Raw genomic sequence first — 13,527 nt, forward strand, 5'->3', positions numbered from 1 at the left:
TCCAAAATAAATGTTTTGATTTAAGAATATTTAATTTTTTTTACTGGAAAACAAGACAAGTCTTTGCAGCACATATGCTTTTCTTTTCCTTGCGTTTATTTCGTTCTCTTTTATCCATTGTAGGTTCTTGATGGTCTGCTTGCCCAGTATGGAACTGTTGAGAACTGTGAACAAGGTAAATAAATGCCTCGCGTGTCATTTGTTTTGAATTATAGACTTTGAAGGGAATACTAATGAAATAATACAATAATTTGTATTGCTGTGACAGACTAGTTCATACTGAAGAAAAATTCATACTGAACACTTATAAATGTTCCTAAATCTTTTACAGTATCAGTAAGTAATGTACACTCTGTTTCTTATTTTTTCCTCACAGTGAATACAGACAGTGAGACTGCAGTTGTGAACGTCACATATGGGACACGGGAGCAGGCTAGACAGTGAGTGGACTTTGCCCTGCAACCTTAATTTAAAGCTGAAGTGTGTAATTTTTCCACTAGTGTCATTAAATTCTCAAATAGATTTCCTTGTCTGCCATTGGTCGGACAAACAGATAGCCCCTCCCCAAACTCACAGCATTGGTTGAGAAAATGTCACTGTGCTGGGTTGGTCTAGATTCTCAATGTTTTGAAAGCACCAGTGTTTTTAATTTTTAGTAAAAAAACAAAATCTACAAATGTCTGTGTGCATTTTAGGATGGGATAATAGAACATATTTTAACACAAAAAATTACACATTTCAGCTTTATAAATGACTTGTCTTTTTGTAATATCAAATGAAACTACCACAAGGCACAAGCCTTCTCATTGTGTTATTTTGTCTTGTTTGAGGCTGACACCTACTGGTGATTTAGCTGCTTTGCAGGCTTTATTCTGCTTGGCAAAATATGAGATGTGTCAGGCAGGATTCTTCATCGGATTAATTCATAATGTTTCTTAATAACCTCTTAGGCAAATCCCTTATGTTGCACTGTGAAATTATCCATATGATTTAATCTTTGTGTATTTAATCAGTCAGCATTCATCCACACCATAGTAACATTTTCTCCCAAGAGGCTGTCAGTTACTATAAACCCTGCATTCATGAATACTATTCATGCATTTCATCCCAAAGAGCTATTCAGAAGCTCAACGGTTACCAGTTTGAGAACAACGCCCTGCGTGTGTCATACATCCCCGACGAGAACTCTGAGGTCGACTCTCAACGAGGCCCAGACAATGGCCGTCGTCCCGGATACGGTCCACGAGGAAACTCCCGCCAGATGTCGCCTGGTTCGGGAATCCCCTCCAAACATCAGCACGCTGACATCCCTCTCAGACTGCTAGTGCCTACACAATACGTGGGTGCCATCATTGGCAAGGAGGGCGCCACCATCCGTAACATCACCAAGCAGACCCAGAGCAAGTGAGTGTTTGCTGTGATTTTATGCTAAATATTATGGAATGGAACAGACACTAATTTAATTTAAAAGAATAGTTCACGAATAGTTCATGATTTTTAAGGTGTTTTTTTTTTATTTTGCTTGTGCCTTTGTATATTTTATTCACTGTTTGTTGCATAACATTTACGATACCTCCTGCTCTTCTTCTCTCATCTCTTAGGATTGATGTGCATCGTAAAGAGAACGCAGGTGCTGCCGAAAAGCCCATAAGTATCCACTCTACCCCAGAGGGCTGTTCAGCTGCCTGTCGCATGATCCTGGAAATCATGAACCAGGAGGCCAAGGACACCAAAACGTGAGTGATAATGACAAGTTTACATACTCAGTCAAGTCCAGAACGGTGATTCCTTACACATTTCATATTTGCAAGTGTAATCTACACTACCAGTTTGGAGTCTTTTTAAAAAAACAAACAAACATAAATTTGTACTTTTATTCATCAGTTGATTAAAAGTGACAGTAAAGACTTTTATATTGTTACAAAAGATTTATATTTCAAATAAATGCTGTTTGTTTGAAATTTCTATTCATCAAAGAATGTATCACAATTTCCACAGAAATATTTAGGGTCACACTTCAGAATGGGGAACACATATTCACTATTAACTACAACTTTTGCCTAAATAAACTCCTAGTTTACTGCTTATTAATATTTGTAGCATATAAGTTTAGGTATTGGGTAGGAATAAGGGATGTAAAATAAGGTCATACAGAATAAGGCATTGATATGTGCTTTATACGTACTAATAAACAGCCAATATTCTAGTAATATGCAAGCTAATAGTTAAAAGTGAGAATTGAACCCTAAAATAAAGTGTTACCATTTTTAGCAGCACAACTGTTTTCAACATTGATAATAATAAATGTTTCTTGAGCAGCAAATCATCATATTACAATGATTTCTGAAGGATCATGTGACACTGAAGACTACAGTAATGATGCTGAAAATTCAGCTTTGCCTTCAGAGGAATAAATTACATTTTTAAAATAGAAAACATTTTAAGTTGAAATAATATTTCGCCATAATACTGTTTTTATCAAATAAATGCAGCCTTGGTGAGCATAAGAGACTTTCAAAAACATTTAAAGATCGTACAGAGCCCCAAACTTGCGATTTATTTTCATTTTCATACAGTTCTTTGGATTGTCAGTTCATATCTGCTCTCAGATCTTTATTAACAATCTTTATTCATTTCCGGTAGTGCTGATGAGGTGCCTCTGAAGGTTCTTGCTCACAACAACTTTGTTGGCCGTTTGATTGGCAAAGAGGGACGCAACCTGAAGAAAGTGGAACAGGACACTGATACCAAGATCACAATTTCACCGTAAGAAATGAAAGGACACAAAAAAATCAAAGGAACCCTGAGCTGCCTTAACACGATTGGTAGAGTTTATATTCTGAATGTCTCTCACTGCAGACTGCAGGATCTGACCCTTTATAACCCAGAGAGGACCATTACAGTGAAGGGCTCGATCGAAGCGTGCTGCCTGGCGGAACAGGAGATCATGAAGAAAGTGCGGGAGGCATATGACAATGACATTGCTGCCATGAATGTGAGTTTGTGTAAGAGAGAAAAATGTGGAAAAACTTACATGGCCAGTAAACATTAATGTGAAGGCTAATCTGAATCTACATTCCCATTTCATCCAGCAACAGACTCACCTGATCCCTGGACTAAACCTGGGAGCCATTGGCCTCTTCCCGCCGTCCTCGGCCATGCCGCCTCCTGCCCTCGGAAACTCTGTGCCTGGTCCTCCCTATGGCCCTATTGGGGTACGACCAATTTTCTCACTATTTATTACTTTTAAAAATCATAGATACCGGTGTCACATAAACTAGGCCTCTGTGGCATCTTTATCTTATTATGGTCTGTTAACACAAATGTTTTTCGGGGTGTTCACCATATGTTGCGGTGTGATAGTTATTTGTTTTGTGTCTCCCTACAGGCCTGTGAACAGGAGACTGTCCATGTGTACATCCCAGCCCAAGCTGTGGGAGCCCTTATTGGCAAGAAGGGACAGCATATCAAGCAGCTAAGCCGTTTTGCTGGAGCATCTATTAAGGTAACCTTTATTAAAATGCATTGTGGTTAATCTCTTCGGGTTCCCATGCTTTCAGAAGAATAGTGTTTATATGAACCCTCCTAATGCATTAAAAATCTGTAAATACACCTTTTGCATTTCAGGGTCTGTTTGGACCCGATGCAACGTAAGCTTAACAGTCATAACTTCAACTAAAATCATATTGTATCTAATCAGTAACTTCTCATTGAGTGAATGCACAATGCATGTTACCATGTTTTTACCTGATATTACTTAATTTATCCCCTTTTTATTAGTTAAAATTTAATTTATGAGAAATGTTATTTGAATGTATTTTAAGAACATATAATATGAGAATTACCAATACTTTCATATGAAAAAATTATGATCATAAACAGCTTGAATTTCTTTTTCATGCTGAAATGGTTCATCAATAGGTAGTAGCAAAGTGAACTTTATGTGGACTTTCTTCTTTTCCAAATTTTCCAAATTCAAATTTAGACTATTTGGTCTATGAACTTTTGCTCTACAAACACATCAAGACATTATTTATTTCATTTCATATAAATAAAATGCAGCTTCAGTGGGAAGGAAAAATGTGTGTCAGTGTAGGAAAGTGTCAGTGTAGGAAAGAGGCTAAATGTATTTTACAGGAGTAATTTGAGACAAATCTAACTAATAGATGAAAAGATAATCAGCATAATTTCATGTGTAAAGCCACAGTTCACTTTCAGTCTAAAACGGACCCGAACACAAAAGGTGAAACAATTTAGTTTAAATGGTTATATCTCTTACATTTTTGTTTAAAAAATCTGAAAAATAAACATTTATTTTGACAGTCTTAACAAACTTGCAAAGTTTCATCTTCGTACAAAAAAACGTTTTTTTTATTTTTTAAATGATGTACCCTCTTCTGGGTCAAAACAGACCTGAATGCAATAGGAGAACGAGATTGTTCACCCAAAAATTTAAATTCATGTATTTTTACCCTCGTGTCATTTCAAACCTCTTGCAATGTTTTTGGTTTGTCAACGAATCAGTCTTTTTTGTTTTTATGAATGAATCATCATTGTTTTTACTTGGAGTTTTTCAGTGAAATCAACACATTCCTAAAACATCCCAAATGCGTTTTTCCTTAGATTGCCCCTGCAGAGGCTCCAGACTCGAAAATGCGAATGGTCATAGTGACGGGGCCACCTGAGGCCCAATTCAAGGTTTGCATGAATGCATGGTTTGCAAAGTCATTTCAGAAAATATTTGAGAGGAATTTGTTGTCAGGAAGGCCCTCAGTAGATACACAAGTCATTTATCAAGCCCTATGTGTTTTAGGCTCAAGGCAGAATATACGGTAAGCTGAAGGAGGAGAACTTCTTTGGCCCCAAAGAGGAGGTGAAGTTGGAGACGCACATCAAAGTAGCAGCTGCAGCAGCAGGAAGGGTCATCGGAAAGGGCGGGAAAACTGTAAGTCATACATCATTAACATATTGCTAATAGATGTCAGATGACAACACCTCTATAGAGGAAGAGTTTCCATGAAGCTACTACATGATATGAAATTTTGGAGACAGATATTTTTTTTTTATTACTTTGTTAATCTAAAAGATGTAATAATATGAATCTTATTATATTATTTATTTATTCCCTAATATTGTAAGCAGCTAATAGTACAGCAATTGTTTACCAAGCTGTAGTATTTAATAGGTATATTTTCTAGTCATTTATTATGTTTTTATGGCAAATTTCACTTGAAGTGTATATATTAGGGGTGCACTGATGTAGCAGGCTATGTTTGACCCAATGAATCACCCATAGTTTAATCCAGGGTTGCCAGGTCCACAGTTTTTCCCTACACCAAACATTGTTGCACGTCTCCCATCTAAAAATTGTAAAGAGCTTTGTTGCTTATGATAAGAAAGTCTCCACTTTTTAAATTGTCCATTTTATCACGAAATATTAACATTTAAACCTCTAATATTATAGTATTGTACCAAATGAGAGGTTTCCCTGTATAGTTTACATCTTTAGTTGGGAGAATTTTTTTTTTTTTTCCCTTAAGAAAATCAAACTATCGGTACCAGCAGATATTATTCAGAATAATTGGCTGCCAACATATATATATATATATATATATATATATATATATATAATATATATATATATATATATAATATATATATATCAGTGGCGTGCAGTGGTGTTCTGAAATGAGGAGGCACATTTTTTATTTATGAATCAAATGTAAATTCATGTGCATTACTCTTAACGTTGACACATCTTCATTGTTAAATGAACATTACTTTACATTACATCAAAAAAGAAAAAAAGAAACCAAATACACTTCTATTTTGTAATTTTACATTAACAATGTATTGTAATATATGTTCTATTTATCAAAACCAAGTCAATCTCATCAAGTTAGTGTTTTAAGCATTTCTACATTCATTCCAAAATAATAACTAAAGGCTGTAACAATTTAAACAATATATTTTATTTGTGTATTGATGTTTTTCTTTTTAATAGTCAACTTAGGCTATTTTGGATCATCAGTCATGCTCCGTAAACACTGTCTGTCACAGACACAAAGATGTATTTTTAATTTCACCAAGCTGATTGCACTAAAAATCATGTTTTCAGTCCATTTCAAGTTTGACTTTGATGTGACATAAAGCGGTCATATCTGACTGGGTGATCTGTTTACTTACTTTTCAATTAGTCTTCCCATTGACGCCGTCATTTATTCATTCAAACTGATGGGCGGAACGTGCACGTAAACAAGAGGCGGGATTTATTGCACAAACCAATCATATCCAATCATAACCAATTACATCCAATCATAGCACGATGGAGACATTGCCTCCTCTCATGTGACTTTCCCCCATTTATTCTCAATTACCCCCCACAAAACCCACTGCATGCTATAGGGGGTCTGTTGGTTTTCTATGAGTGGAAAGGGAGGCATGACTCCTGCTGTAACTTTACCTGCGGGTGTCGCTGTTGGGCAGTGTTTCTTTAGAAATACGAGTGACTTGCGCTCTTTTTAATGTCATAATTTGTAATATTTGTGTTGTTTTATATGTAATATGGATTATTTTCTCATCCTATTTTTTTTTTTTTTGAGGAGGCACATACATACATACATACATACATAAATACATATATATTTCTTTGATTTCAAAGCTGAATTTTCAGCATAATCACTCCAGTCTTCAGTCACATGATCCTTCAGAAATCATTCTAATATGATGATTTTATGCTCAAGTAACATTTCTTATTATTACCAATGTTGAAAACAGTTTTGTTGCTTAATATTTTTGTGAAAACTATGATACATTTGATACAAGACTCTTATGAAGAATAAACGCATCAAATTAAGCCAAAATTTGTATTTGAGAATGGGTCATTTTTGGTGAAAACTATGATAAACTTTATACAAGATTCTTATGAAGAATGAAATAGAAAGTAAAAAAAAAACAAAAAAAACAATTTATTTGCAACTTAAAATTATAAATGTATTTACTCTGTTTTGATTAATTTAATGCATCCTTGCTGAATAAGTTTTAATTTATTTATAAAATATGCACACACTAATATATATATATATATATATATAAATAATTGATGGAATGTGCTGATCAAGACTATCCCACTGATTTAATTGATTCCCTGTGCTTAAATGACCCATTGTAGGTGAATGAGCTGCAGAACCTCACCGCTGCTGAAGTAGTGGTTCCCCGAGAGCAAACCCCTGATGAACACGACCAGGTCATCGTCAAAATCATCGGCCACTTTTACGCAAGTCAGGTGAGTTGCTTATCTTTCTTTATTCCCTGCATAAATGCACTTCACTTACTTAGGAGTGGACACCCAAAGAGCTTGGTTGACATTTCATTTGACTTGAATGTAACAAAAACTTTTATATGTAAACATGGCACAGCAGACAATGCTAAAATGCTGTTTTTTGTTTCCTCTCTAGTTGGCACAGAGGAAGATCAGGGACATTTTGACACAAGTCAAGCAGCAGCAGAAAGGAGGTATGGGAGTCCAGCAGGGGCCCAATCCACAGGGCATGACTGAGCTGGGGTCCCCGCAGGGACTGGCACAAGAACCCAGGAGGAAGTGAGAGGCCGGGGCAGCTATCCAGTCAGACGGACAGACAAATGGGAGGACAAACAAGCGGACTGACTGAGAGAGAGAGTGACACACAGACCCAGCGGTAGACAGGGAGAAATGAGCAGCAAACTGAGAGGGAATTAAAAAGAGAACAAAAGACAAAAAAAAATATGCCTGAGAGCAAAAGAGGACACAAGTTTAGTGAAAATGAACAAGAAAAAAAAGAGAGAGTGATTTTTCTAAAGAAGAGAGATGACTAGAAAACAGAGACCAGATGCCAGGCCAGGTGGAGTGACTGAGGATGGCGAGGAGGTCCGTCAGTGCGGGGCGCCCTCTGGTGAGAGCTTTTATACATAGCCGCTTCTTAGGAATAGGGCATAATGATGGTCCCGCAAAAGTGTGTATTCCTAAAGGATTTCAGCTACATAGGACCCTCAGCCATCAGCAGTCACTTCAAAAATTTTAACTGTGTTTTTTTTAAAGATAGAGATATATGTATAGAAATGTTTATTCAGAGGTATTATTAATGAAATGCAGTGAGGTAGAGATGGGAGAGAGAGAGCGCAGAGAACCAGTCGCAATTTATTTGTGGGCGTGGTCACCAATCAGGTGATTTCTCCCTACCTATCAGAGATGAGGGGAGGGGCCAAAGTTGTTAACACTGCTCTTGAAGTCCCCCACGCTAAACTGTGGGGGTGACGAGATGAAAAAAAGATTAAAAAATGAGGTTGTAAATATAATCTTCATGACTTTGAGTTGAGATGCTGCACGTTTAACCGTCTACAATCGCGTACCTGGTTTGAGAGGGTTGCTTGCGCCATTTTTTGGAGGCTTCCCTTTTAGGCTGCGTGCCGTTTGGCCGGCGGGACGTGCGGCGAGAGTTCAGTAAGCGTGTGGGCTAAAGTTGACCTCTGCAGTTGTATTGCAGTGGCTCAGCTTTGACGTGCGGAAGGCCAACATTTCCGCCCTAAACCACGCCGGCGATGATCGCTGCAGCGCCGCTCACACCCAAACGGCATATTTTATATATATTATATATATATGATATGTGAGTTAACCTGGCCCCTCATTGCATTGGAGCAGGGAGACGATGAAATGGAGCGTACCGTAATTTCAGAAAACAGATATAGAGCATTTTTTTAAAAAGTGTTCTCTTTTAGGAATGTGAGATTTACATATTCGCATTTTTAAAAAGCAATCGTCATCTGTAAACCTGGTCTTCAGATGTATTGTTCTGATTTTCCTGAGAATAACAATGCTGTAAAAATATGCAGAGACCGAATCAAGTAAGGACAGTCGTCCTGAATGCCAGGTTTGATTGACAGGTACAGCCTCCACAAACCTGCCTTTAGGTCAAAGGTCAAGAACAGGTGACAGCAGTATGGTTTCTGTGCTCTCTCTCGCCCACTTTGTTCGACATTTGCCGATGAGGTTGCCAGGGTCCTGGCCTTTCTCACTGAACTTAGAACAGATTAGATAAAATGAATTAAGAAAAAAACAAAAATACTACCTCAGGGTATTGTTACCTCAGTATTCCTAATTTCGTTCTTCTTTTCTTTTTAATTTTTCCCCACTTATATATATTTTTTTTTTTGCTTGCTGGTGTTTTATATAAAAGCTGATAGTCTTGAATATTTTATTTTTTTAAGGAAGAAATATTTTAAATTTTTTTTCCCTTTATTTTCTTTTTTGGTATGCGTGTATGCGAGAGTGTAATTGAGGTTTTTTTTCCCCTCACCTGAGCTCAGAAGGACTCCCAGGAAAAGTGATGAATTGTTTTTGTGAGTCTCGCAGCCTTTAGGCCAGCCTGGGGGTCTTCGAAGAGTCGCACTTGAAATCATTGGCCAATGGGACGTAGGACGGATCTTACCATCTCTTACTGGTGCATAATGAATGTTGCCATACCACAGGAATTTTAATTTTGACGCAAACGCGTATGTTTGTTGTGCAAGCTGACTATAGAAAACTAAAAATGGCCTTTTCTCCTAACTTGTGCCATTTATTTTTGCACCTGTGGTGTGATCTTGATCATTCTGCACATTGACATTGGTTGGCTTACTTAAAAGGGCTTGACTTGCTCGAAAAAAGCATGTCGACCATCGTCGGCCCTAAGACACCGAATGTGAACCATTTAACATCTTTCTTTTTTTTTTCTTTTGGATGGAGTCTCGTCCTTCTCCATTGTCCTGTGCAAGTGTGCGTGAGTGTGTTTTCTAATTGAGTTTAAGTGTTAAATCTTTTTTGTTGGGGAAGTGGTTTGGGTGTTTTAAAAAGGCAGAAATATAGAAAACACTCTATGGCCTCGGTCATACTCATTTTTTTAAACTGACTGAGAACAAAAGGTACCTTTTGAAAAACGGGAGCCAAAAAAAAATATGAAAATAAATAAAATGAAAGCGTACATAACTCTCAAATTTAAACCTGTAAATAATTTGTTCGATGGAACAATCTGGAAAAAAATTGTTTGTATTTTTTTAGAATAAAATACTAATTGGATAAAGGATGGAAAGACTTTTAGCCGTTAAAGATGGATGGACACTGCCAGACCGCGTCCTTTTCAGGTTCCATTTAGACATCTGCGAAGGGTTTGCCAGCATGTTCACTTATTAAATGAAAATTACCCTAATCTTTACTCACCCTCAAGCCATCCTAGGTGTATATGACTTTCTTCTTTCTGATGAACACAATCTGAGAAATATTAGTAAATATCCTGAAGCATCCGAACTTTATAATGGCAGTGAAAGGGACCAACGTGTATGAACCTCAAGAAAGTGCCTCATCCATCATAAAGGTATACTCCACACGGCTCCGGGGGGGTTAATAAAGTCCTTCTGAAGCGAAGCGATGCATTTGTGTAAAAAAATATCCATATTTAACAAGTTATGAAGTAAAATATCTAGTTTCCGCCAGACCGCCTTCCGTATTCAAGGCGTAGGACGTAGCGTAAGCTTTTTGAACCGCCAGAGTTTTACACTTTCTTCGTAAGTTGAATACGGAAGGCGGTCTGGTGGAAGCTAGATATTTGACTTCATAACTTGTTAAATATGGGTATTTCTTTACACAAATGCATCGCTTCGCTTCAGAAGGCCTTTATTAACCCCCTGGAGCCGTGTGGAGTACACGTTTATGATGGATGGATGTGGATGGAAGCACTTTCTTCAGCTCATACTCGTTGGTCCCACTCACTGCCATTATAAAGCTCGGATGCGTCAGGATATTTATTAATATATCTCCGATTGTGTTCATCAGAAAGAAGAAAGTCATATACACCTAGGATGGCTTGAGGGTGAGTAAAGCTTGGGCTAATTTTCATTTGAAAGTCAACTAATCCTTTAACCGGTCAAGGTCTTTTATTTTGTTTTTGTTTTTGTTTTTTTTGTTTGTTTTTTTTACAAAAGCTTCCCTTTTTCACACTAGATGACAGTCTTCTGTTTTCTGCTTGAGGAATGAACTTGTCCATGACTTGTCTCAATGGAGACACAATACATACTGCTCTTCAGGCGGGAAAGAAGTGTCTGTCCTGTTACAGCCCATAGATTTCTGTCAGACACCAAGACACACTCACACACTTCTGCTCTGTTCAGACTGCAGCAGCCTTTTTGCTTTTACCTTTTTGTTTTTATTTCTGACAGCAAGCTTTATTTGGACATGACATCTGGTTGCGAACTGTTTCATCAATAAAAGACAAAAAAAAAAAAAAAAATATGTGAGCGAGAATTATTAACATAACAGCAGATCTCCAAGAACTAACATAGTTGACAAAAAAAAAAAACAACGAAATAGTAGATATGTTATTGTAATTGCATTTTTATTATTTTGTATTTTTTTATTATTTGGGTGAAAGGTATAAGCGATGAGAGGGAGATGTCCTGGACCGTTTCAATGGACAGGTGGACATTTTGTAAAGCTTTTAGATGTCACATTTGCCCCCTTCCTTTCAACCCGTGTTATTACCTTTCATCACTTTACACCACTCTCTACCTTCATCCGCTCGTTTTTTTGTTTTACGTTAGTATTCGATTCAAAAGAGTCATTAGCGAGCGACGTCATTTCAGTTCTGGAATAGAACGCCCTCTCTCACGCTGGCCTCGTTTGTGACCGTTTTCTCTGTTCAGTTCAGTCGTTGGATGTTGAGTTTCTTTGCAATTTATTTTTCCTCATTCGTTTTTTTTTTTCTCAAATTGTCTCCATTTGTTTAGTTTGGATTATAGCTAGGTTTCCCCTCGATCAGAGTTCTTTATGCACAGACACCTCTTACACTGCTACTAGTTCATTTGAAATACTAACAAATGATTCACTCTTCATGTAATACCTGTGCCAAACTGGGGTTCTCTTTGTCTTCTGTTGTTGTACTCCAGAAAAAAGGAACTAATTAAGACTGTACGCAGTCAGGAACGGATGCAGTGCTATATATATATTAGATACACGGTTCCCTGAGTACCGCGAGTCGACTTCCTGTTTGGCACTTGGAAATGTTTTCTTCTCTCCTTTTTATTTCGCGGTCCTCCACACGTTGTTGTTGGTGGCGAGGGCTTGAACAAGCAGTAGAACCGTTTCGCTAGCATACTTGAGCTTCGAAAAAAGATAGTATGTTGTTTACTTATGCAAATCTGTGACGAGTCAAACGAATGGCTGTCGTTTGTCACACGGACTGTTAAGTGTCCACTGGGAAAAGTTGCATTGCAGTGCATAGATTTACACGTAGACCACAGGTTGAAGCGCAGCTTAGTTGGGTGTGATTATCATATCGACGTTGCATGCCACTGTTGTATCTCACCGTGCTAGTTTCTGGCCTCTCCTTTAGGAAAACATTTGGGTGCTACAAATGACGACTCAAACCTCACATAACTAGGAACGCTACCTCAAGACTTAGCCATAAGATTGTTTTTATCAAGCAGACGAGAGCGAAAGTGCATGTTACGTTTTACTTTTGAGTTTTAATTTATTTTTAGCTTTTCATTTCTGTAGACGTTTGGATAGAATACTACTCCAGCTTAGAGTTGGGACTCTTTCGAGGGTGAGGTGGCAGGACAGAAAACGGATGTGTGGTGTGATGGTTAGCACGGGAGAGAGGGACCTGTGAAATTCGGTTAGTGCACAATTAAGCTCAATTAGGATTCTCTTCCACATCATGGCACAAATGTTACTAGGCCAGCATTAGTAGAGTGACTGATAATTACCTGTATAGACGAAACACACAGTTGTGCCTGTTGCGCTATCTTCTCTGTGTCCTTTCCCACCTCAATGGCACCACACTACCTCCATGCCATGCAGCCTTGACCCCGAGTACAATCCTTCCTGTTTAGAAGCCCTTCACAAAACAGCTTCACTTTCTTTTTTTGCTGAAACTAGATTTAAATCAGCAATAAAATGGCACATTCTGCCTGGAGCTTCTACTAACATTCTGTCCTCCACCTGTAGTCCCATTTTATGACTTCACGGCCTGAATCAAAAGGCATGACACCTGTAACCATGTTTTTTTTCTTCTTCTTCTTTTTTTTTGTTGATCTACCTCTTAGAATAAAGACAAATGGATAGGACATGTCATAAATCTAAAAAAAAGGACGCAAAAAATGTTAAGCTTAATAAATCAATAATAATAATCATAATAATAATAAAATGATTTGAGCAACTGGGTAGCAGCATCTCCATATTGTAGTCGATAGAGTCTTTTACTTCCAAAGATGATTTTTCTTCAGTTGTTTTTGAAATTGTTCAGGATGAATTTGGAAATGGAATAGATATGTGGGAGGGGAAGTAACATAAAAATGTCAATTTCACTATCCAGTCTATTTTTTTTTTTTTTTTTTGTTTCATTATTATTAAACTCACTTTATTTTTTAACTTACAAATTCTTCATCTTTCTATTTGATTTATATTTCTGATGGCTTTTTAAAAATTGACATAGGATTGTATTTCTTATGTTTGCAATA

At 37.3% G+C, this 13,527-nt stretch overlaps 1 protein-coding gene across 2 annotated transcripts in view; it reads left to right on the plus strand.

Annotated features, from left to right (window-relative positions):
* igf2bp1 (insulin-like growth factor 2 mRNA binding protein 1) overlaps positions 1–9,583 on the plus strand; it is a 38,386-nt gene extending 28,803 nt beyond the window's left edge. Inside the window, exons 4-15 of one of the 2 annotated variants that reach the window (XM_051887909.1) lie at positions 124–175; positions 377–440; positions 1,114–1,404; positions 1,602–1,736; positions 2,644–2,766; positions 2,860–2,995; positions 3,099–3,215; positions 3,389–3,505; positions 4,624–4,698; positions 4,814–4,945; positions 7,172–7,285; positions 7,458–9,583. In XM_051887909.1, coding sequence (XP_051743869.1) covers positions 124–175; positions 377–440; positions 1,114–1,404; positions 1,602–1,736; positions 2,644–2,766; positions 2,860–2,995; positions 3,099–3,215; positions 3,389–3,505; positions 4,624–4,698; positions 4,814–4,945; positions 7,172–7,285; positions 7,458–7,604 — 1,503 coding nt within the window. In that variant the 3' untranslated portion in view covers positions 7,605–9,583. Of the gene's footprint in view, positions 1–123; positions 176–376; positions 441–1,113; positions 1,405–1,601; positions 1,737–2,643; positions 2,767–2,859; positions 2,996–3,092; positions 3,216–3,388; positions 3,506–4,623; positions 4,699–4,813; positions 4,946–7,171; positions 7,286–7,457 lie in introns of both variants that reach the window. The other variant, XM_051887908.1, reaches the window with a different exon arrangement.
* The last annotated feature ends 3,944 nt before the right edge of the window (positions 9,584–13,527 follow it).

Source organism: Ctenopharyngodon idella, chromosome 3 (genome assembly GCF_019924925.1).
Source record: "Ctenopharyngodon idella isolate HZGC_01 chromosome 3, HZGC01, whole genome shotgun sequence".
Lineage (NCBI taxonomy): Eukaryota > Metazoa > Chordata > Actinopteri > Cypriniformes > Xenocyprididae > Ctenopharyngodon > Ctenopharyngodon idella.